The sequence below is a fragment of the Rosa chinensis genome, chromosome 3, assembly GCF_002994745.2.
Source record: "Rosa chinensis cultivar Old Blush chromosome 3, RchiOBHm-V2, whole genome shotgun sequence".
Lineage (NCBI taxonomy): Eukaryota > Viridiplantae > Streptophyta > Magnoliopsida > Rosales > Rosaceae > Rosa > Rosa chinensis.
In genome coordinates, this window is record NC_037090.1 from 43,031,045 (window position 1) to 43,056,858 (window position 25,814).

The 25,814-nt window shown below is 39.1% G+C and overlaps 1 protein-coding gene, 1 long non-coding RNA gene and 2 pseudogenes across 3 annotated transcripts; 1 reads left to right on the plus strand and 3 right to left on the minus strand.

The window, feature by feature from the left end:
• Positions 1-389: 389 nt before the first annotated feature.
• On the minus strand, positions 390-3,481 carry LOC112194769 (annotated as a pseudogene).
• Positions 3,482-6,869: 3,388 nt separating this feature from the next.
• LOC112194604 lies at positions 6,870-7,694 on the minus strand. The gene has a single exon (XM_024334822.1). It carries the CDS (start codon positions 7,692-7,694, stop codon positions 6,870-6,872), a length of 825 nt encoding a protein of 274 aa, XP_024190590.1.
• A 5,013-nt stretch (positions 7,695-12,707) lies between these two features.
• On the plus strand, positions 12,708-17,761 carry LOC112192498. 2 transcript variants are annotated; one of them, XR_005808264.1, is made up of 4 exons: positions 12,708-13,083; positions 13,529-13,592; positions 13,726-13,779; positions 17,050-17,761. It is a non-coding gene; the product is annotated as an uncharacterized LOC112192498 (long non-coding RNA). The 2 variants fall into 2 exon arrangements; XR_002933537.2 differs by lacking the exon at positions 17,050-17,761 and having other exon boundaries at positions 12,710-13,083; positions 13,726-16,088.
• Positions 17,762-18,516: 755 nt separating this feature from the next.
• LOC112194605 lies at positions 18,517-24,704 on the minus strand (annotated as a pseudogene).
• Between the last annotated feature and the right edge of the window lie 1,110 nt (positions 24,705-25,814).

Sequence of the window (25,814 nt, forward strand, 5' to 3'; positions counted from 1 at the left end):
GAATCGATGTTGGATCAATACCACAGGGTACAAAACAACATTTAGCCCAAATTTTAATGTAAAATTTTCAACCAAAACTCACCACATTCAATCCATTATCCTAATAAAATTTCAAGGAACTTATTACTTATCCGTTTCTCCTATAATATAATGTCTTATAAGTTCAAATAGGTGAAGCATCTAGACAAAATCAACATATCTCATGCTAATACATAACAGGTTTTATAATAGAGGGAAAGACATAACCTTCTGAGTCCTGGACCTAAACTATCAGATACTTATGAACACTGTGATACATGCTTTTTTGCCTGAATTTATTTATGCTTTTAAGCCAATCAGTCCACTTACTTTAGCAAGAATTTTGCACTAATAAACAAGAAAAAGCATAGTGAACATAAGGAGTTTCAGTCAGTAACAAACTAAATCACCTTTTTCAACAAGTTGAAATTATCAACATCCTTCATCATCAGATAAACCCATTAACAAGCCTTTAGTAAAAGAAGCTTCTACACTTTATTGACCCACAAAGGCATATTTTCTTCCTCTGGTATGCTTTCTCATGAGCGATCATCCCATAATCATAAGTCAACTCTGTCATAGGAGGAATGCGTCCAACCGCATAAAACGCAACATGTAAGTCCGATTCATTTTTATTTTCACGTAAAATTGGTTGCCAGAACACATTTGGAGAACAGCTGTGATTCATAAAGCGAGCAACATTTCCAGCAGTATTTGCACTTATAAGTAGAGGAAAAGGGACATTTGGAGTCTCATTAGAATCACCAGGCAGAACTCCCAGTGGCTGACAAGTACGATTAGCATCAAAACAGTAATCATCTGCACGGTCATCCCCAAGCTTTTCTAGAGCTTCCCCTGCATACTCACATATGAAAGCACCAGCACGGATGGGATCCCAGGACCTCAAACCCCAACCTTTATCCTTAGTCTTAAACACTTCCAAACGAATTTTCAAGCCACCTTGGGACACACGATTACGACAATTAGGAGGGCACGTGCAGGAAGGACCACATTCATGTAATAAGGATTTTTGGTTCACAAGAAGCCCATTTGCAGTATATGGGAGATAACCTCCATTTTTCTGAATGCAAGGGCAGTTAGAATTACCAGGGAGACATCCACTGGTACAATTACACCTAGCAGTAGGTTCTGTAAGATTAACAGGTTTTGAATACTTAAGACTAGGAATATATGCAAAGTGTGCAGGGCCTTTCTCACCATCTACGTCATTTACAAGAGAAACGGGAAAAGTTTCTGCCCCTGAAGTAAGATCTGGCAATATCAATCCAACCCTTGTAGTATTTGTTTCTTTCCATTGCTCAATTGATTTCCATAATGTAAACGCTTCAGGCTGTCCAGGTAATCTTACCAATCTGTACTTGAATACATTGCCACCACTCTTCCCTTTATCTACCCATGATTCATGGATTTTGTATAGACCATCATAGACATATACCTTCCCAGTTGGATTAGAAACATCCTTAACACCCCAAATTACTCTTACATCATTACCCCGATGCAAACGTTTCTCCAAAGCTAGATTACCCCTTTCAAGCTTCTGATCCTTTATTTCCTTATCTTTCCTGTTATCATTGCCGGCATTCCCACCTTGGCCACTATATATCAACTCATTCCCATCCTGTATATGATCCTCATACCCTCCAGAAGAAACAATGCTCAATGCTAAGGGCTCTTCCTCTGAACTGTTCTTGACTCCCATATAATCAATCCCACCCATAGTTGGAGTGTGTTATCCAACCAAGCACAATTCCATTCGGAAAAAGAAAATATCCCCAACTTCAACACCGGGCACTGTACCAATCCTCTTTTGGGCATTTGTCCTAACTCCCTTATTCATGAAGAGAGTTCCAGCCCTTAGATCAGAGCGCCCTGTTCTTGACACTCCTGGTATCCCCTCCTTCATCTCTTTAATTTGTGAAATCTTTCTTCGTAGCAGATCATAACACATGAGTGCATATCCAACTGATTCCTTGTTGCCATCAGTTTGTCTCAAGGTATTGGTATATGAGGTGAGAACATTATCAACTATTGCATCAATGTCAACATCAGGCAAGGCAACATTAATGTCCTGGCCACCCCGTGTCCTCTTTTGAGACTGAAACTTACCCTTTGGCCTCCCGACCTTCCTTGTATTTTCTGCATCAACAACGCTCTCACTAAAACCATCTTCCTCCGCAACCCCACGTTGTGGTTGTGGTTGGACACGACTTCTAGTAATCCTTCTCGAAGGTGTAGTATCTCCTCCATTCGAAGTTCCTGTACTCTGGTTGGGGGTTACCCCAGCTGTTGAGGGTGGAGGAGGATTCCTAAAGGAATTTATTGGAATTGCATTAGATACTGAATTACTGAAGCCAAACGGTTGATTCTCATTGGGTATACTACTTGGTGTTTGAAGATTTTGTTCGAGCGGCCTGTGAGACTCTGATGAAATGAAAAAGGGGGAAAATGGGGAAACCCCGGGTGGGAAAGGACCAGCAGGAGAAGCACAAACAAAAGAAGCGGCACCTTGGGGTGTTGAAAATGAAGAATTACTAGAAGCTGAGGGGAATACAGGAACAAGACGCCTCAAAGGCCTTACATCCAAAACCCTAGACTTATCAAATGACCCAAACCCAGGAATAGAGTCTTGACCTAAACTGTGTTCCATTTAAAAGTACCAGGGAAACAGAAACAATTTTCGAATACCCAAATATCAATCTCTAAAGGGAAACCGTAATTGTTTCAAGAGCAGAATACTCAACAGATTAAGTACAAATTTGCAGGCACTGAGTTGCGGTGCAGAATAGTTTCCTGCAGAATGCAACCTAAAAATTAGACATACATAGAAACTACACAATAGCGCATCAAGCCAAGGTTATGAAACCATTTTGTTGCTGGAAAAAAAAAAAAAAAAAAAACAAAAATATCAACCAAAGTTGTTTAGTATTCCAATTATCGAAGCGAGGTTAAGAATGATATTCCAAAGTGGGAATTACTTTCACATAACGTGTAAAATAATGAAAATGAAATCTCGGCTAAACTCACTTCACACTCACTTGAGCTAACAACCACAAAAAATTCATAATGATGCAGAAAAGAATCAACCGCACAAGCTGGTATCTTTTAACAGATCTGAAACCCAAAACTGTTCCTTGTTCACACAAAAACCAAAAACCCAAAATTGTAACGATTAAAAACTGATCATAATCATTCTCAAAAAAGGAAAAAACTGATCATAATATCCCAGCACGAATTTATTACCACATCTGATTTGTTCAAAACAATTTAAGATCAGTTACGAAAATGAACCACAAAAACAAGGAAACAAAAAAGAAGTGAGAAAAATGAGCGGCAGCAGTCAGAGGAGCGGCATACCTGGAAATATTGTTTCTTTTTGGAAAGACAACTGCTTTTCTTCTGCTGACTGAACGAACCATTACATTTCTTTGTTTCCTCTTACTTTCCTCTTCTTTTCCCCTTTATAATTAAAACATCTCTTTTTCCCAACAAAAAAAAAAGATAAAAATAAAAATAAAACATCTCGTTCCCCACAATGTCACAATCACAATTCCAATTTTATTTTAATTCTTGTCGATATACTCGGTGAAATAGGCCCAAAAAACCAAGGTTTTGAACAAAATTAGCAATAATGATTTATTTTTTTGGGCAAATGAACAGTCTTATTTATCAAATGAACAGTTTTAAAAGACAAATGAATGACAAATGCACCTTAACTACATGTATTAAATTTAAAATCTAAATTTGTAACAACTTAAAACTATAAAAAAATTTCAACAGTCAGATTCACTTGTCTTTCACATTCCCTTAAAAATTGTCCCTTAGGTAAGCATGCATCTCTAAATGAAAAGCAACTAAGAAAAAAAGCCGGGATATGTTCAATCATATTGAAGTTTGAAAAAAAATAAAAAAATCTTTTCGAATTTAGTGACAAGTCGAAGTCCCTCAATCCAATAACATACACAATTGACGTGCAAATACGAATCAATACTTGCCAAAAAAAAAAAAAATTACTATTAAAAAGTAGGAATCCACGACTTCATTTTTTGGACATACACATATGTGAATGTATAATATCTCGTATGCATTCATATTACGTTTAATATCGATCGATCATATGCTGAATTTAAGTGCCTCTTTAATTTTGTTCGAAAAAAAAGTGCGCTTTAACTAGAATTTTAAAATGGAGGATAAAAATTTAACACCTAGTGCTCCAAATTATGCTAGCTAATTATAAAAAATCTTAAGCACTGTTTAGAGCACCCCAACCCTGACCGTTTTTGACAGAACCCGCCCCCGGATTTCACCCTGAAATCCGAGGTGGCCCTGTGGGGCCCACCTTAGGAATAACTCTACCAAAAATTCAGCAGAGTCACCCCTAAAATGGACTACCCAAAAACCTGTAAAAACACATTCACACTTCTAATAAACCATCATAATCTCCTAGAGCCACCCTGCTCCCCACAACACTCCAACACCACAAGAAGCAACTGAAATCCGAGTCTTACAACATAAACCAAAACACATGTGCAACTCCCAAGATTTACAACATTTGTCCCACAGGTTATCAGAGCAATCTAAACGAGGAAGAGAAAAAAATAAAATACAGGTAGGTTCAACAGTTAACCTACACTGAAAACAACAGCAGCAGATGCTATGCCCCGAATCCAACTATGCCAAACCAGCTACTCTGCAGACTGGGCATTTGAAACCAAAGGGCCCAAGGGAAGAGTATATAAAAACGTTAGCGTGAGTGGACAAAAAAATAAGTAATTATAAAGAAAAAGGAATGTATACTTTCCCACATTTAATTTTTAACTGAAATTCCGATGCATGCAGATTTAGAACAATCTATTTCCTTAACTTCAAAAGAGCGTAAGAAATGAAATGATCCAGCCCCGCTGGCCAAGGTAAATAATAAATATTATGGGGAACAGATTTCACCAAACGGGTAGGGTAAAGAAACCCCTAACCTCGACTGTCACCCACACATAGATTGTGTGAGGAGGAGAACTAATAACCTCGACTACCACTCACGTGAGGAGGAGAATAAGCTACCTCAACTGCCACTCACAAACACAAAGTAAGTGAGGAGGAGACCTAGTAATTGGACCCCGGTATGGTGAAGGAAAAACATTCAAAATCCATAAAATCCGATAGGTTTCCCCAATCTCTCATGAGAAAGTAAGTATATTACAATGACGTGACCCCGCACGCCAAATATTCACAAATCCGTAACCAAAACCGGAAATTAGTATAAGCAAATCCCATTTCCAAAAATCTCTCAAATCGACGAATAGAAATATAATTAAAAAGTATAATTCCGGAAATTCGCCTCGGAAAAATAAATCGCCGAAAATAAACATAAATTATAAATTCGAATCCGAGCATAACAAAATTAATATCCGAAAATCACAACCGGAAATAATTCATAATCACTTAATGAAACTCCACAATGAAAGTAATTCCCTGAGATAAATCGAAATCAAAATCCGAAAACAATCATATGCTCGAAAGATAATATGATAATTAAATAAAGCGCTAATTCAAGAATTAAATGCATGCATCATTGTTTAAAAAAAACCAAAGTCCACTCACAATATGCGGTCAACGTGGTATTCAAGCGTAAGGATCCTCGTCGAGTGATAAGTCGGTGTCTCGTCCTCAACAATTAAGGAGAAGTTTGAACCCGAATCGTGAATAGTAACCCAAAATTTCAAATCTTCGATTCCTCCTCTACACTGCAAATCGTGGCTCAAGTGATCCTTGGCAAAAACCGAACCTTCGACGCCGGTTTGGTGGCCGGAGATGGCCGGAATCGCCGGAAATCGACGAAACTTCCAAATTGCTACAGTGAACTTCACGGCTCAAATCCGAGCTCCTCAGGCCGAGCCACCGCAAAACACCACCACAGGCGCCTAGAGGGGGCCGAGACGAGTCTAAAGATGCTTGCTTTACGTCGTCAGTTGGCAGAAGGAGGAAGAGGGCCGGAGTTGTAGGCGAGAGGGAGAGAGAGAGCGATAGCTCGGGGAGAGGAAGAAGAAAACGCGGGGAAGGGGAGAGAGAAAAAGTTACCGGCCACAGTAAAAAAATTTGAATTTATACCATCTACCATGAACAGTAAATTTAGTATTTCGCTTATAACTTTTGCATACGAACTCCGATTTTTACGAACCACATATGCACGCGCTCGGTTTAACATCCTCTACAACTTTCATGAAGAACATTTTCTCAAATTTTGACCCAAACAAAGAGTCAACTTTTAAGGCCACTAAAATTATCGAAACAAAGTAAAAAGTTAAATTAGTTATCGTTTACCGTCCAAATGACTAGTAAACGGGTAAATTTAGGTTCGGGACGTTACAATCTCCCCTCCTTATAAAAATTTCGTCCTCGAAATTCACACGAACGAATAAAGGCTTAACTAAACCAACTCTATTGGTTACGCATTCCCCGGTGAAACAATATAAGTAAACACTCAAGGGAAAGAATGTCATACCGTCATGAGTATCTAGAGGAACATGATCCTCTCGCTGGAACATGGCATGAAGGCTCGTCTGAGTCGTAGGACGTCCACGGTGGCCACCACCTCGTTGAGTGCCGCCCCTGGCAGAACTAGTGGGGGTGCCGCTAGATGAACCTCCTGATACGTGACTAGAACCCTGACCGACATCTGGAGTAACACCATGAGTCAATGTAGGGCAATCCCTCCTGTAATGACCTGGCTGTCCACACTGATAACACGTCACATCCCTCGTCTGACGCTAGGGATGATCACTCCGAGTATGGAACCTTCCTGAGGTACCACCATACTGACTAGTGCCGTCACTGAACTACCACTTAGACTGACCATCTCCCATATTAAGTCCTCCAAAATCAGATAGGGTGATCGAATCTGAGCTAACACGTCTACCACCTCCAGAAGATCCTGAACCAGAAGTGAAAGCAGCTCTCTTAGATGGACCCTGGCTAGGACCACCAGGATCCCTAGGGTGAAACCCAGCAGGTGAGTTCGACTCAATGTCCATGGCATAAGATACTGCCTCACCAAAACTCTTGTACGGTGTGCCTAACATCTTATCCTTAAACTTTCCTCCAAGTCCCTGGACAAATCTACGAATCTTACTTTGCTCCGTATGAACTAAATCCGGCACATGGTGAGCCAAGGAAAGAAACTCCTGCTCAAACTCCAACACTGACTGATGATCTCTCTTCACCAAGCACAAGAACTGGTCCTGCATCCGATTAAGGTGGGCATCACTAAAGTACCGTCCATAGAAATGGGCCTTGAACATATCCCATGTCATCGGGCCAGCATTTGCAAGGTTATTGACAACACCAGTCCACCAATGCCAGGCGGTATCCTCAAGGAACTGTACTGCCAAATTCACTTTTCTATCCTCTGGAAACTTTATCTGGGAGAAAACTCTCTCCATCATATCAAGCCACCGCTGAGCCTCTACAGGTGTGGTGGCGGAAGCAAAAGTCTGAGCCCCGTTCCTCCTAGCACGCTCCACAGTATAGTCAGTACGTGAACCGGGGAGTACTGCGGCAATCTGCCGAAAGAATTGCCCAAAAGTATCTGTAACCCTCCTAGGTATCTGCTCATCATCCTCAACAGGAGGAGTCCCCCTATGTGTTTGGCGTCTAGGAGACATAGCACCTGGAGAAGAGAAGGACAACAAAGCTCAAGAATTAGGACATTAACCTACCTACTTTACATACCTAATGAACATACTAGCACCGAAGAGTATATGATGGGGATCCGCCGCGGTCGGGCCATCACTCGGAAGGTACTAGGCGCCACTAAGCATATAAAGTAGTAGGAAGGAAAGAAGTCTACAGAACCTAACAACCTAATGCTCTGATACCAACTGACAGAACTCGCCCCCGAATTTCACCCTGAAATCCGAGGTGGCCCTGTGGGGCCCACCTTAGGAATAACTCTACCAAAAATTCATCAGAGTCACCCCTAAAATAGACTACCAAAAAACCTGTAAAAACACATTCACACTTCTAATAAACCATCATAATCTCCTAGAGCCACCCTGCTCCCCACAACACTCCAACACCACAAGAAGCAACTGAAATTCGAGTCTTACAACATAAACCAAAACACATGTGCAACTCCCAAGATTTACAACATTTGTCCCACAGGTTATCAGAGCAATCTAAAAGAGGAAGAGAAAAAATAAAATACAGGTAGGTTCAACAGTTATCCTACACTGAAAACAACAGCAGCAGATGCTATGCCCCGAATCCTACTATGCCGAACCAGCTACTCTGCAGACTGGGCATTTGAAAACGAAGGGCCCAGGGGAAGAGTATATAAAAACGTTAGCGTGAGCGGACAAAAAAATAAGTAATTGTAAAGAAAAAGGAATGTATACTTTCCCACATTTAATTTTTAACTGAAATTCCGATGCATGCAGATTTAGAACAATCTATTTCCTTAACTTCAAAAGAGCGTAAGAAATGAAATGATCCAGCCCCGTTGGCCAAGGTAAATAATAAATATTATGGGGAAGAGATTTCACCAAACGTGTAGGGTAAAGAAACCCCTAACCTCGACTGTCACCCACACATAGATTGTGTGAGGAGGAGAACTAACAACCTCGACTACCACTCACGTGAGGAGGAGAATAAGCTACCTCAACTGCCACTCACAAACACAAAGTAAGTGAGGAGGAGACCTAGTAATTGGACCCCGGTATGGTGAAGGAAAAACATTCAAAATCCATAAAATCTGATAGGTTTCCCCAATCTCTCACGAGAAAGTAAGTATATTACAATGACGTGACCCCGCACGCCAAATATTCACAAATCCGTAACCGAAACCGGAAATTAGTATAAGCAAATCCCATTTCCAAAAATCTCTCAAATCGACGAATAGAAATATAATTAAAAAGTATAATTCCGGAAACTCGCCTCGGAAAAATAAATCGTCGAAAATAAACATAAATTATAAATTCGAATCCGAGCATAACAAAATTAATATCCGAAAATCACAACCGGAAATAATTCATAATCACTTAATGAAACTCCACAATGAAAGTAATTCCCTGAGATAAATCGAAATCAAAATCCGAAAACAATCATATGCTCGAAAGATAATATGATAATTAAATAAAGCGCTAATTCAAGAATTAAATGCATGCATCATTGTTTAAAAAAACCAAAGTCCACTCACAATATGCGGTCAACGTGGTATTCAAGCGTAAGGATCCTCGTCGAGTGATAAGTCGGTGTCTCGTCCTCAACAATTAAGGAGAAGTTTGAACCCGAATCGTGAATAGTAACCCAAAATTTCAAATCTTCGATTCCTCCTCTACACTGCAAATCGTGGCTCAAGTGATCCTTGGCAAAAACCGAACCTTCGACGCCGGTTTGGTGGCCGGAGATGGCCGGAATCGCCGGAAATCGACGAAACTTCCGAATTGCTACAGTGAACTTCACGGCTCAAATCGGAGCTCCTCGGGCCGAGCCACCGCAAAACACCACCACAGGCGCCTAGAGGGGGCCGAGACGAGTCCAAAGATGCTTGCTTTACATCGTCAGGTGGCCGGAGGAGGAAGAGGGCCGGAGTTGCAGGCGAGAGGGAGAGAGAGAGCGATAGCTCGGGGAGAGGAAGAAGAAAACGCGGGGAAGGGGATAGAGAGAGCGATAGCTCGGGGAGGGGAAGAAGAAAACGCGGGGAAGGGGAGAGAGAAAATGTAACGTCCCGAACCTAAATTTACCCGTTTACTAGTCATTTGGACAGTAAACGATAACTAATTTCATTTTTACTTTGTTTCGGTATTTTTAGTGGCCCTAAAAGTTGACTTTTTGTTCGGGTCAAAATTTGAGAAAATGTTCTTCATGAAAGTTGTAGAGGACATTAAACCGAGCGCGTGCATATGTGGTACGTAAAAATCGGAGTTCGTATGCGGAAGTTATAAGTGAAAGATTAAAGTTACTGTTCATGATACTGTTCACGGTAGAAAGTATAAATTTGAATTTTTACTGTTGGGGGCCGGTAACTTTCTTTTCTCTCTCTCTCCTCCTCCCCCGCGTTTTTCTCTCTCTCTTCGGCGATCTGCAGCTCCAGCACTTCCTCCTTTTCCGGCCACCTGGTGGTGCAAGGTTGGTGTCAGTAGCTTCGCCTCCTCCTCCTTGTCATGCTTGTGGTGGTGTTTTGCAGTGATTCGACCGGAGGAGCTCGGAATTAAGCCACGAAGTCTACTGTAGCAGTTTGGGTTTTTCGTCGATTTCCGGCTATTCCGGCCATTTCCGGCCATCAAACCAGCGTCAAAGGTCGGGTTTTTGCCAAGGATCATTTATCCCCTAGCCTTGAGCCACGATTTGCAGTGTAGAGGAGAAATCGAAGTTTTGAAATTTCGGGTTACTATTCACCATTTGAGTTCAAGTTTCTCCTTAATTGTTGAGGACGAGATACCGACTCATCACTTGACGAGGATCTTTACGCTTGGATACCACGTTAGCAGTATACTGTGAGTGGACTTTTGTTTTCTAAATATTGATGCATGCAATTGATTTTTCCGAAATAAGTATTTACTTAATTAATGATCATATTATTATAATTTACTTTCGGGAAATTGTTATTGATGATTATTGATCTTGATTTGGGAAATGATTTAGTGACTTAATTTATTGTTTTAATTTATCGAGCATATTAAATGGATTTGAATATTTTATTTACTATGTCAATTGGAAATCCGAATTGAAGTTTGTTATGCTCGATTTGATATTATGATTTATATTGAGCTTCGGCTAATTATTTTCAGAGATAATTTCCGGAATTAAATATTGTATTTCTATTTCGAGAATGTTTTGGCGTGCGGGGCCACGTCATGAGAATTTTATTTCCTTCTTGTGAGATATTGGGGAAGCCTTACTGATTTTCGATTTTCGTATGGTTTTTACCCACCAGACCTGGGTCGATATAATTTATTGCTAGCTAGCCTATTAGTACTCCTCCCTGCTTACTATGTGTTCGTGGGTGAGTAGAGCAGAGCATGGGATGCTTCAGAGTGTGGGACACTTCGACCCGAGCCCGAGAGGCCCCCTTCTTTCGTATGGTGATGCTTTTCCCCATATTTATATTATTTTTGACTAGCGGGGTTAGTCCGATTCCCTAACCAGCTCTTATTTTCTTGAGTATCGGAATTCTTTCCTTTTTGCTCAGTTGTGACTAGCGGGGCTAGTCGGTTTTTCTTGAGCTGAACTAAAATTGTTGTGTTTCTTTAAATTGTTGCATGCATCGGGTTTTTAAAAAAATATGTGCGGGAAAGTATAAATTTATTTTCTCACAATTATTTATTTTTGTCCACTCACGCTAACGCTTTTATATACTTTTCCCCTGGGCCCTTCGTTTTCAAATGCCCAGTCTGCAGAGTAGCTGGTTCGGCCTAGTAGGATTCGAGGCATAGCATCTGCTGCTGTTGTTTTCATTGTGGGTTAACTGTTGCACCTCCCTGTATTTATTTTCTTTTTCTCTTTTAGATTGCTCTGATAACCTGTGGGACAAATGTTGTAAAGTTTGTGAGTTGCACGTGCGTATTTGGTTTACGTTGTTTGATTCGGATTTCAGTTACTTCTTGTGGAGTTGTTGTGATTCGGGGAGCAGGGCGGCTCCAGAAGAATAAGGACGATTTATTAGAAGTGTGAGTGTATTTCTACAGGTTTCGGGTAGTCCATTTTTAGGGGTGACTCTGCTGGATTTTCGGTAGAGTTACTTCTAAGGTGGGCCCCACAGGGCCACCTCGAATTTCATGGTGAAATTCGGGGCGGGTCCTGTCAGAAAAAGTTACCGGCCACAGTAAAAAAATTTGAATTTATACTATCTACCATGAACAGTAAATTTAGTATTTCGCTTATAACTTTCGCATACGAACTCCGATTTTTACGAACCACATATGCACGCATTCGGTTTAACGTCCTCTACAACTTTCATGAATAACATTTTCTCAAATTTTGACCTGAACAAAAAGTCAACTTTTAGGGCCACTAAAAGTATCGAAACAAAGTAAAAAGTGAAATTAGTTATCGTTTACCGTCCAAATGACTAGTAAACGGGTAAATTTAGGTTCGGGACGTTACAGTTTTGCGTCGCCGAATCACCTCATTCTCGACTTAGTGTGTCTCCGATCACTCATCCCGTCAACTTGTTTTTGAATTTAACTTGTTTTTAAGTTTATTTTAGTTTTTACTAAATCATTTTCTTATTTATCTAGGAATATTACAAGAGTGAAGGAAACATCCATTTTGGATTTTGACATGGAGAATTGGAGCCCAGAAGAATGACGATCAAATGTAGTACAAAATTTTTCAAATTCCGGCAAACCACCACAAATGGAGCTACAAGTGGCGGCACACCATCACTCACGGTGGTGCCATGTATTTTCCAACCATATTCATGAAGGAGCAAGGAGGATGAGTAACATAGCATCTATTCTATTACATTCATTCACCATCATTCTATCTTAACCAAATTCTAAATTTTTTGGTTCCAAATCAACCATATCTTTCTTTAGAAAATTACTCATAAGTGTCATTTTAAAACTTTAATTAGCCATAAGTCCACTTAATTTTTCTTGTACACATAAGGCCACTTGAATTCTCAAATTATTCATTCTCTGACGATTTTGCCCTTCCACCTACCAAGTCTAACTACATCGGGCCAAAAGATCTCTTATCCTCTCTCTCTTTCTCTCTCTCATATCGTAGCTGAAGTCTGCCGATGCCGCCCTCCAGCGTCTCCCTCCTCTGATTTGTTAATGAGATTCCAGTACCGATCCCTGATCTCCAGAGTCACCGGCGACCGTAGAGTCGTGATGTTGTGCTAGTCGTCCAAAACGTCAAAAGATGCGTGGAGCTGGAGAAACAGACCGACAGGCACATCGATCGGTGACGCTTCTCCTTCAGATTGTTCCCCGTCAGCGATAGCCTTATTTGGTTTCTCCTCCAGCTCTGGTTGTCCTCATCTTCCTCTGGTACGTCGTCCAAAATATGCCGACTCGTGGTCGCGAGCAAGAAGCTTGTTGCTGTGTAACTTCTTACGCCTTCATCTTTGATTGTTTTGTTTCGTAGCATTTTTGATTTGTTTAATCTTCGTGTTTCGCCACCGTAGCTATGGAATTAGTTTCTCCGTGGTTTTGATTCGTATTCTGTTTCATATTCTGTGTTTCGTTTTTGATATTCTCAATGTCATGATTTGTTGCTCTTATTTGATATTCGTAATCTTATTATATAATCTTCGTTTTGATATTGTAATCTTGTGTCAATGATTTGTATTTGTATTCAATGTGTCGTTGCTCTTATCATAATTGATTTGTATCGAGTGATCTCTTGGTCAAATTTGAAGGGATTCCTTAGTTTCTGTCACATCATTATTCCAACTAGAAAGCATCCATTACCAATCCTTGATGATGTTAGTGGAATTATCAAATCAAAAAAGTAAACGGACAGAACTAATTTTCAGAAATGTTGGCAGAGTTATCAAGGAGAGAAAAGGAGGCAAATATTATGCCAGAGAAAGATTTTGATATTACATGAAGGTATGAAACGGCTGGAAGAGAAAAATTAATTCTTCTAGTACTTTCTGTATGTAATATATGTTTCACCTAATGCAAACCTATTTCTTAAAAGAGTCATTTTCACCTAATTAGAACTGCTTTTCAACTTTTGCAGGCTGCATCATTAGAAGGGCAGGAGGCTAATGTAGTTACAGATTACATACTCAAGGTTGGTTCATTATTATTCTGTATGGTTCTATATGATCCTATATATGTGATAGAATAGGAGGGTGAAGTATGAATCATCACTCAGTTTTCTTTTTATTTCTAATTACGGGCTCATGTTTTGCTTTTTTTAATTGAGAGATTGAAGTGCCAAATAGAACTTCAATTTATGTGTTACTTCTCTTTCTCTGCTATGTCGCCAATGATTTGGTTTTTTTAAGTTTCATTTTTATTGATTTCAAGTGTGTAGTTCTCTGTAACTGTTATATTTATTTTTCAACACAGGGATAGTAGCTCTCCACGTATGTTAGTATCTTTTCAAGGTGATGTCAGTAGTTTTTCGGTTTTCATTTTCATTGATTTCAAGTTAGTAGCTCTCTATAACATATATAGTGGTTTTTCAACACAGTGATAGTAGCTTTCTATCTCTATGTTAGTATCTTATCAAGCTGATGTTAGTAGCTTTTTTGTTTTCGTTTTGATTGATTTTAAATCAGTAACTCTATAAGTATTACAATGGTTTTTCAACACAGTGATAGTAGCTTTCTCTCTCTATGTTAGTATCTTTTCAATCTGATGACAGTAGTTTTTTTGTTTTCATTTTGATTGATTTCAAATGGTATTTTGTCAATAGCTTATCAAACTAGAAAAGCATGATTTTGAATGAAATTCAATTTTCTTCTTCTTGTGATTTTGTATCTCTAACATTTCTTGTTTGGAATTTGTGTTACATTATCAACATTTATAATCAGCTGGTTTTTTGCAATCAGTATTTTTGTTAGTAGCTTTTTATTACTGGTTGAGTAGCTTTATATATGTTATAGTACTTTTTTGTATCTATGTCAGTAACTTTTTATTACTAGTCTAGTAGCTTTGTACGTGTTTTATAATAGCTTTCTGTACCTATATCAGTAGCTTTTTATTACTGGTTCAGTAACTTTGTACGTGTGTTATAGTACTTTTTTTACCTAGCTAGGTCATTAGCTTTTTAGATTGCTTATTTTTATTATCTAGATAAAGAGTGTCACGTTTGCGGCGCAACAGTACGTTGCTGTTTTTAGTTTTCATATCAGATACTAATATTTTGTTGGGTTAAATACTGTTTACTCCCTGAACTTTCAGAGAAAAAACAGTTCAGTCCCTCCCTTTTTAATTTCACACGTTTACTCCCTGTACTCCAAAATTTCGGACCAATAGGTCATTGCCGTTACCCTCCGTCCAAAAATCTCGTCAAAGTGCTGACGTGACAGTTTTTCGGATAAAACATTTATTATACCCTTAGTTCATCTTTTTTTTTTTTATTAATTAATTCTTTTCTCTCTTTTTTTGTTTTTGCTTTTTTCCATTTATTATTATTATTTTAAGAGTCGACATCGGAGCTTAAAGCTTTCTGATTTTACCCTCTTCCTTCTCTTCTTCCTCTCTCTCTTCCTCCATCACTTGTCACCATGCTGCTGCGCCAGAATCTCTTCCTCCCTCTTCCTTCTCTCTTCCTCCTTCTCTCCTCAGTCATCGACGCCTTAAAGCCGAGACCCCTCACCTACCTAGCGACCCAGAGCCACCAAACCAACCCGACCCGCCAACTTCAACACCTTCGTTTTTCACATCGATTCCCGCAGCTCCGACGCTGCCTCCGATTCCGACGGTGACGAAGGCGGAGCGGCGACGAAATCATTTCTCTTCCTACAGAGGTATGCCAAGGTCGGCGACGGAATTTAAGGTGAGCTTCTGGGTTTGAATCGAGAGATGAGTTTGATTGTTTGAGGCTCATCTGACTCAACCCCACCAAATTGACTGATCCCAATTCACAGCCTCATCCCTGAAATGAATTGGGCTTCGCTGCATTGGGTTAATTTTGAGGGAAAATTGAGGTTTAGGAATTGGAATTTCTTAGTCGTGTTGGGTTGGAAGAAGGAGAAAGGAAGCTGCTGTTGATTTTTCTTAGTCGTGTTGGCTTGAGGCTGGTGCCGTAGTCCTTGACCTTGCCTGTGAAGGAGAGGACAGGTTTGGATTTAGGGGCTAATCCAATTCGGTTTTGGATTTTGGGAAATTGTTTGTGATTTTGTGGAAATTGTTTGTGATTACGAGAGTTTATATATGGGTTTTGGTAGAAAGAGAGAAAGGAAGTGTGGGTGATAGTGGCAGTGCAACGTGGGTAGTGATGGTGGTGGTGACCGTGGAGGTGGCGGTGGCAGTGGCACGAGGATGGAGGGGAGAACAGATAAACAGAAGAAAAAAAATCAAAAAAATAAAATAAAAGAGAGAATAAATTAAAAAAAAAAAAGATGAACTAAGGGTATAATAGACATTTTATAACCGAAAAATTGCCACGTCAGCAGTTTAACGAGATTTTTGGACGGAGGGTAACGGCAAGGACCTATTGGTCCGAAATTTTAGAGTACAGGGAGTAAACGTGTGAAATTAGAAGGGGAGGGACTGAATTGTTTTTTCCCTGAAAGTTCAGGGAGTAAACAGTATTTAATCCTATTTTGTTATATCTTTGTTCTTGCATAATTCTTCCCCTTTGCATTTGTAGTAGTAGATTTTGAAAATCATGTGAATTTGGATATTGAAACCTCCATTGACCAAGAGATCATTCGGCCAACTAAGAAATGTTGAAATGAAGTCTCGCGGTGAAGGTGGCAAAATTATGCCTACAGGTTTAGAGTGTCACCATTGTAAAATGACAGTAGCATTGCAACATTGACAGTGGCCTTATACAACTATTGTAATAGATTTTCACAACTATGGTAGTGGCCTTTTACAACTATAAAAGTAGTTTTTTTACATAGTTATATCATTGTTGAACGCTGCATACTTGTTGTATCATTGAATATGTTTTCTTCTCTCGATTGCAGTAACATTTTTATTTTGGTTGTATCTTTTACATTTTCATAGCTTTGTTAGTATCTGAGAATAGTTTTCTCAATCTTGGGAAGTAACTTTTGTTCTATTTGGTTGTAATTTTTGTTCTGCTTGGTTATTGCTTTTGGCGTTGATGAGACTAACTTTTGGTGATGGTGAGAGTAACTTTCTGGTGTTGGTAATAGTAGCGTTTGTTGTTGGTGAGAGTAACTTTTGGTGTTGGTGACAATAGCTTTTGTTGGTGGGGATAATAGCTTTTGGTTTTGGAGAGTGTAGTTTTTGTTGGTGACAGTAGCTTTTGTTGCTGATGACAGTAGCTTTTGTTGCTGGTGATAGTAGCTTTTGTGACCTCGCTGGAAATTTCACCAGCGTAGCTTTTGTTGCTAGTGACAGTAACTTTTATTGCTAGTGATAGTAGCTTTTGTGACATCGCCGGAGGTTGCTGGAAATCTCATCAAAGTAGTTTTTGTTGTTAGCCACAGTAGCTTTTGGTGTTAGTGATGGTAGTTTTTGTGGTCGCCGGAAGTTTGCCGAAGGGCGGCCGGAGACCTGCCCGAAGTTGGCTGGAGGTCGGCTGGAGACCTACCGGAGTTGACCGGAGACCTCGCCGGAGAAGAGAGAGAGAATGATTGTTGACTTTTTACTTTAGTGGCATTTATGTAAATATATTGGTTTTTATATCCAAAATATAATACCCTTTTTAATCTAGTGGCCTTATGATGGAAAAAATTAGTTGGTGGCCTTATGGCTAAAAAAACATTTAAATATGCACTTATATGTAATTAACCATTCTTTCTTCCATCTTTCCCATACCATCTCTACTCCCTGTTACCCAAAAAGTCCACAACCATCATCACTTCAAAATCTATCAAGTTTTAGGTTTAATCATCATCTCTCACTCATCATTACCTATTCTAACCTACACCATCACTTACATATTTTTTTCCCTTGATTTTGGGATCTATTACCACTCTCATACTCCACCTCCATGCTACTTATAATGCTTGAGTTGCTCTCTTTTGCTTCCATTCATCATTTCACACATCTAAATTATAGTTTGGAACACCGCTAGCTTAGTCATGTTGAGCTGTTATGGAGGATTGTCGGTCTCAATCTTGACGATGTCATATTAATTCTTGGTACCAATTTTAGGCATCAACAATTTGGCACCATCTGTATGAATGACAATGAAGCTTGTGTTCTCTCTGAAGATTACACAACAAACAAAGTTTTCAGCAAATCGACTTGGGCAATCGCTAGAGAAGAGAAATTTGTTCCTATTTTGAAGGGAATACATGTTTCTTGAATGAATTCCTATATATGAGACACCTATAATAATGCCCCGACTTACACCTCACCAAACCATAGTTATTCCATTGCTTCGAATTCTTAGAACCTAAGTCAAGATTTTCTTAACCCAAGTTGTAGGAACCGGCAAGGAAAAGAAAGGAATTCAACCATATTCATGAAATAAATTACGAAATTCAAATGCGTAAGCATTTATTTAAATGAGGAGAAATCCTTCTAGTATATTTGAAAGTTTTTTAAACAAAAATAAAATAGTTTGATGATGTGGCACGGTATTGATATTTGGTAGAATTGTTTGGATCTAAGTATTTTTGTAATAAAAAAAGGCTTACCGGCCGCTCCAGTATAGGTTCTGCTCGACGTTTATTTGAACTTACGATCATGAAGTGCCAAAATCATATCTTGAATGTCCAAATATAATTTAACAGAAGAACATGCACATATCCATAAAAAAAAAAGATGTAAAATTCAGTAAAAACAGTAGCTGACATTGTATAGAACAAAATTTAAGATTGTCCATATGAGTGTTTTATCAAGTACTTTGGTATATGAAAAGAATGACAAATGCTTGATCCAAAAGATTCTGTTTGTATGCACAAATACTCTCGTATTACAAAAAGGATAAGAGTACAATTTCCACTCTGAGATTAAAAAAGAAGCCATAATATAAATGAATATTAACACTGGCTCTACATGCCTCATAAGAACTGCCTGCTAGTTATGCACTTTAATCTCCATCAGCCTATGAAAGCACATACTGCTGCAAATGTTTAGTTCTTTTCTTGTTCTTCAGCTTTCGGAACGCACATGACTCAATTTGTCAAATTCTCTCTCTACTAACACCCATCAGCTCCCCTATCTCTTGCAATGTCTTCATCCTCCCATCCTCCATTCCAAACCTCCATCTGATCACCTGCTTCTCTCTTGGATTGAGACTATCCAGTACCTTCTCCAAATCCTGTCTCATGAACTTTTTCATCAACAGGTCTTCGGCTGTTTCTGCGTCAGGATCTGCAATTACATCCTGTCAAGAAAGTCATCAACTCATCAGAAAAATAAACACTTAAACACAACCAGGTGACAACATGTAGGATGAAAGTTGCCAATTATTGGAAGTAGAATAGGACAGACCGAAGGTTTAAGATTCTGGTTGATTCCAATTTTCTGCTCCAGCGATCTAGGAGCTTTTGGAGTCAGTAAGACAGCAGCAAGCCTTTCATCGATAGCCCTGTTGCCTCTGCAACTTCTTCATCATTAGGATGTCTTCCGTTTACACTATACAATTGCTTTTTAGTCTCTCTCACTCTATAAGTTGCCTCCACCATGTGAAACTGTTTTACCAAAAATATTAAAAACAAGAGTACTAAAAATCATGCAATACAATATACAACTCCAGCTGGAATATGAATCATGACAATGACAATACCCTACTCAAAATCAATGACTTCTACCCTATGTTGGTCCCACAACAATTGGGTCCAACGGGAAAACTTTCTGACCTAAGCTTACGCAGTTTTGCTTAATGCAGCCACTTTCAACTATTGAATATGCAAATTGTGCTTAGCAGCCCAAGAGGTTATGATTGCTACAAATAGGATCCACAGGAATTATGAACAAGATGACAGTAAGACTCACTGGTAAACGAATTGTCCTCGATTGATCAGAAAGAGACTTTCGAACAGCCTGTTTAATCCACCAGTGAGCATAGGTTGAGAACTTAAAACCCTTTGAAGCATCAAATTTTCTGCACCTCTTACAAGGCCACGACATCCTTCCTGAAAGTCAATAAACAAGATGAAGTTATAATTCAAAAGAACAACTTTAGGAATTTCTTCCATCATTTCTGGAAAAAGTTAAATCTTAAAGAAAGATATAAAGTTATAGGATTGTGCATATTTTAAAATTTGTGAACCTCCACAGTTTTCAACTACCATGTAATTTAAAAGATCAATGACTTAACTATCATTTTTACATCCCTATGCAAGGATCTTCCCTCCAAAAATCAGCTAAAGTGTTAACTCTTTGGTCATCCAAACTGGGCAAACAAATTCATTCGGATAAAATTGGAATGAGAGTGATAGTAATCAAATGGCAACACGGATTTGGTTTAACTATTTGCAAAAATAATGCTTGTAGAGAGAACTAAAGAATGAATGGTCCACATTATTGAATTACATATCGGAAAGGGGTGACTATATGTAATTAAACAATAAGATAAAAATAATACCTGCACGAGATCTTGAAGATTCATCCCAGCTCCCTGATAATTTTTTGCAATTGATATAACAAGCCGTATGTTGCTCTTAATCATTTTGTCTTTGCACATAATACCATAGTTTACCCGCTTCCTTAATGTCTTCTGATCAACTCCTGCTGCTGCAGCCCATTGTGCAAAGGTGGGCTGAGTGCCGCATCTTTGTGCAAGATCCTCCTGGAGCTTTTCCAGTTTTAGAAGTTCCTGAAATATACAATGATAATTGAAGCATCGGAAATCAGAAAATAATCAAACTAAGTCAAAATATCACAGTAACATTTTCCTGAATGCTTATATACTTCTTGAACTGACTTCAATATTTTCCTAGTTTACTTCTAATTGTACAATATTGCAATGACTATTCTATTTGCTCTTTAATTGCAAGAAGAGTAATTAGTCCTCTAAGGTTGACAATAATTTCCTTGACATTTTCCCTATTTCAACGACAACAATATCTATCAGATCAATCAAAAGCCAAATAGTCATTTGTATCCAAAGTTTCCTAACAAAAGCCCTTACATTCTATAAATTTAAACCATGGCTATATAAAGCATTCATGCAAAAAGGAAGAGAGGTGTGGTCTGCAAAAAAGAGGGTGCCAATTTCACTTCCAATTAAATGAATCCTAAAACAGCTTCTTACAATAGTGATGCTTTCTTTAAAAAAAGTCGTTATGTGTAGGAGATGCTTGGTTTAGAGACTGCCGTTTTTGTGCATGTTCTCATCTACATGTAATTTTTTTTTCAACTATTGCAGAAACTATAAGTTTACTCTTAGTTCAGAGGAACGTCTGCCTTAAATTACTGAACTTTCTAATAGTTTCATGGATTCTCTCAGCTATGAAAAGGTAAATTAAGGGTATCCTTATTAACAGTCTCCAATAGTCATATACACTCTTTTATTTAAGCTGCCCATAATAACATCAGAAAATGAGAGGGTATAATGGACAATTAAAATGATAGATTTACATAATAAAGTAAATGAATACAAGATGAGTACGGAATGACTAGTGAGAACTGTTAAAACACTATCCTAAAAATTTATTATGCACATATCTAATTTGCAAAGGCGGAGGTTGCAGTATGAATGAATATTCCAAGGTTTATAATGTTATAAACAGGGTGGTTTCAAAACTCACCCAAGATCACAATCGATTATATAAGTAATACCTGTATTCCTTCTGATAGTTCAATTTCTTCAGTTGCAGTAAGAAGTCTAGAAGTATGGGTAGTTGTTCTCAAGTAACGCAATGGATCAGAATGGTCTACGTCTTGTAAAGAAGCACGCTTTTTTCGGCTGGTTGAACCAGACTTCACGGACACAACACTGGCAGCAGCCTTTTCTTGCCTTCCTTTCCGTTTGGCGCCTTGATCTCGCAGCTATACCGTTGGAAAGTTGCTCCTGCAGAAGTTCAAATTCTTCATTGGCTGGCTCCACATCTTCAGACTCTTTTATGGCAATTTGAATGAAATGATCCTCCATCAGTGCAGTTTCAGATGCCATGGAATCTCCAATTCTAAGAGTTTGTTCAGTTTCCAGATGCTGAGCCCAGTTGATATGAAAGGCATTGGTCCCACGAGAAACTGGAGATAAACTTTCTGCTTTAGTGTAGTGATTATTGCTAACCAGCAAAGCCACATCCTTTGCAACCTTCAGAGCCGCTTTTGCAAGAGTAACAGCTTCAGCGGCAGCAGCTGCTATTACAGCCTCTTCACTTGTAAGAAGTGTTTCAGTAGCTAAAGCTGCTCCATAGTTTGCCTGAAGATATACATCAAAGCTAATTACAGTTTTGAGCTCAACATTTCTCAGGCATCAAAAAACTCAACAGAGTGACAACATAACTGGGGTATTTTGAAATCAGGAAGTTGCTTGACAACTAGACCATCAATAAGATGAAAATTTGTAATTCGAGTAAAAAAAAATCAAGGCACAGCCATATTTTTGTTTAAGCTTTTCATTCATTGAAAACCATTCAAATATACAGCAGTTATTCAACTGAAGTCAGCTGAACAGAGATAACTGCTCCAACATTTGCTAGTCTATTTTCAAGCATTCCTATAGAATATCAAAGTTGCCACTTAGTCACACTTACATGCCTGACTTTTACAGATGGAAGAATGAGAGAATAGTGAAATAAGAGTTGATAGATGTGAGGAATAGAGGATATAATGTATACGGAATGATTGATGAAATATAAATCCATAAACCAATTTATATAGTCTGCTTTCTAAGTTTAGATTTCTGCATTCCCCCTCATTTCTTACTCAAGAATGTCGTATCTCATCCCCCTTCCCCCTTTAGCCCACATATTTTTCTCCATCTCGTTAGCCAAGAGGAAAAAGAATACACATTACCAAATGTCCCTTAAACGAATAACTTGTGCAGAGCTATTCTCACCTCCGTGTATGTCCATGGTCGATTTGCAATCAAAGAATCAGAATTAACTTCTAAAGAAGGTAATCTGAGCTCCTCCATATCAAGCAAGTTAGCTGTTCCTGTTGATGTTGAATGTGATGTAGTAGATAACATATATTGTGCGCGGAAGCTGATAGGAGGCCTAGCTTTTGCTGCATATTTGAGAACCAATAATTGAATAATCAGAAAATATGCAAATAAGCTTAGTATTGTTATCAACTTTTTCCTTCTGGTGAGAAAATCATTTTAAAATTTGCTATCGGTATATATAAAGAGTTGATGACAATTCAGCGGTACATGAAAATTTATTGTCCAAAATAAGAAAACAAAAAACAATATTTCAGAGGAGCTGAATAGTGAACTCGACATTTAGAACAGAAACAGTGTTGTTGTTGTCAAATATTAGAAAAAGAGAAAAATTCAGCTACCGTCCCCAAACTATTTTGCCAAGGCCAATTTGATACCCGAACTCTCAAAAGTATCAATGTGATACCCAAACACCTAAATTGGTATCAACGTGATACTTCAGTCCAAAATTTCGGACGGCGCCGTCTGTTTGTTGACGTGGCAAGCACATGGGTCCCCAAAAAAAGTGAAATGACCAATTTACCCTTATTTTTTTTTATAGAAAAATTCATCTACCGTCCCCAAACTATTTTGCCAAAGCCAATTTGATACCCGAACTCACAAAAGTATCAATGTGATACCCAAATACCTAAATTGGTATCAACGTGATATTTCCGTCCAAAATTCTGACGGCGCCGTCTGTTTGCTGACGTGGCAAGCGCGTGGGTCCAAAAAAAAAAGTGAAATGACCAATTTACCCTATTTTTTTTTTTTGTTAATTCATTTTTTTCCTTTTCTTTTCATTTCTTTTTCTTCCTTCTTCTTCTTCTGGGATTTTCTTCTTCTTCTTCTTAGGGTTTAGCGGCACCAAGCAGCTTGGGGCTGAAGCTCCCAATCGAACCCGATACCGGTCGAAGAACCTGCTGGTGCTGGGATGATCAACGACCCGTCGGTGTAAATTGGGGCCGCCGAGTTGTTGAGCGAGACGAGGCGTTCAGCCGGAAGGTACCGTGAGAGAGTGGTCGTCGAGGCGGAGTACGTACGGTCTCCGAAGGGAAGGCTGTCCAGTTATAGGGAAGCCATTTTAGCTATTCTTCTTCTTCTTCTTCTCTCTCCTCCTCTCTCTCTCCTCTCCTTCTCCTCCGCCCAAACCATCACTAACGTCGTCGAGATCCTCTCCAATTCCTGCTACAAATCCATCTCCCTCGCACTCCTGTGGATTAACCACCTCCTCCCATTGCTTTCCCTGTCTGATCACTCAAGTCCCTCCCGTTCGGCGCCAAGATCGCTACCATGCTCGACGACCACTCTCTCACGGTACCTTCAGGCTGAACGCCTCGTCTCGCTCAACAACTCGGCGGCCCCAATTTACGCCGACGGGTTGTTGATCATCTCAGCACCAGCAGGTTCTTCGACCGGTATCGGGTTCGATTGGAAGCTTCAGCCCCAAGCTGCTTGGCGCCGCGAAACCCTAAGAAGAAGAAGAAGAAAATCCCAGAAGAAGAAGAACGAAGAAGAAGAAGGAAGAAAAAGAAATGAAAAGAAAAGGAAAAAATGAATTAACAAAAAAAAAGGGTAAATTGGTCATTTCACTTTTTTTTGGGACCCACGTGCTTGCCACGTCAGCAAACAGACTGCGCCGTCAAAATTTTGGACGGAAGTATCACGTTGATACCAATTTAGGTATTTGGGTATCACATTGATACTTTTGAGAGTTCGGGTATCAAATTGGCCTTGGCAAAATAGTTTGGGGACGGTAGCTGAATTTTTCTCTTAGAAAAACGACATGAAACAAAACCTTGGAAGCCCATGGCAATGTCATCAAAGGCGAGCAGGGTGAGCTGCTTCTTCTTCTTCTTCTTTTTGTTCTTGTTTTTGGGGTGCGGAAGAGATAGTGGGGTCAGAAATGAACAACATATTAAAGACGAGGAAGAGGAAGAGGAAGAGGAAGAGACATTGGCGTGTTTCTGGGCATCGCAACACCCAACTGACAATGATGATGAAGATGATAAGATTGACATCTCTGTCTATATGTACAGATTCAGACGCATAGCAATACCATACATTAGTCGCTCGCTCACTCACTCGCTGCAATCAGCAGTAGAGAGACTAAGAAGATGGATGAGTGAGGTTGAACGCCTTCATTACAATTGAGCTGCTCAGTCGTCTTCTTATCCTCTAGGATTTGTAATTTTGGACCACCCAAACTATTATGGGTCTTAACTCTCAACAAAGAAAAGGAACGGCCCGGCCCGGCCCGGTCACTCTTTTTAATCTTTTACAACGTCATTCTACCGTGAGTCAAAACTTAAAAGCTCTCACTTTTTAATCATACAACATTCTATTTTCTTCCGTTGAAAAAGGGTTTTCAACTGATGCACATCAAGATCATTACCTCCATGGATCTCAACTCAGACGGTGCTAACCTTTTTCAACGGTTGCACATCAAGATCATTACCTCCATGGATCTCAACTCAGACGGTGCTAAAAACACAACCCTATGATAACGTTATTTATTATTTTAGAAGCTCTCACTTTTTAAAAGTTGAGTTGAGTTTGTTGTTAGTGGCAATTTGCTATTTAAAATATGTTACTACACCATATAGTTGCAGTCTACAATTTATCAAGATGAGAGGAAATTTTGAATTCAGACTACAACTTTCTTTTATGTACATTATTTCACTACGAAACCTCTCTGTCTCTATCTCTTTCTTTCTCTCTCACTTCATTATAATGAGGTTTCATTGTTCAGTGTGAAATCTCATGCATCATAGTTAAGCTATACATTTTAGTATCAAAGAAAGGCGTATGGAAAGTGTAAAACCCTGAAACTTTTGAAATAAATGAATACTTAGATATATTTTGTATGCTTGGAATTAATTGTTGTAAAAAGGGCTATGTACACAAGCACTACTGTATTAACCGTGCTCCCTCTCTCTGTGTGGTTCCTAGAGATGGGGAACTTGAGAATCACCGAGAATAGATTAGTTACCGAGTCCCACTACTTGTCAGAAGAAACAAAGGTCAGGGGGAGACCGGGGTTATCAGCCTATAACTCTCCGATGCTTAAGTCAGATACCAAGATATAATATTGATAGAGTAACGGTACAGAGTAAAAATAGTAACTTAAG

What these genes read in the sequence shown, in the direction of transcription:
- LOC112194604 (XM_024334822.1), bottom strand. Translation starts at nt 7,694, where the DNA reads ATGTCTCCTAGACGCCAAACACATAGGGGGACTCCTCCTGTTGAGGAT.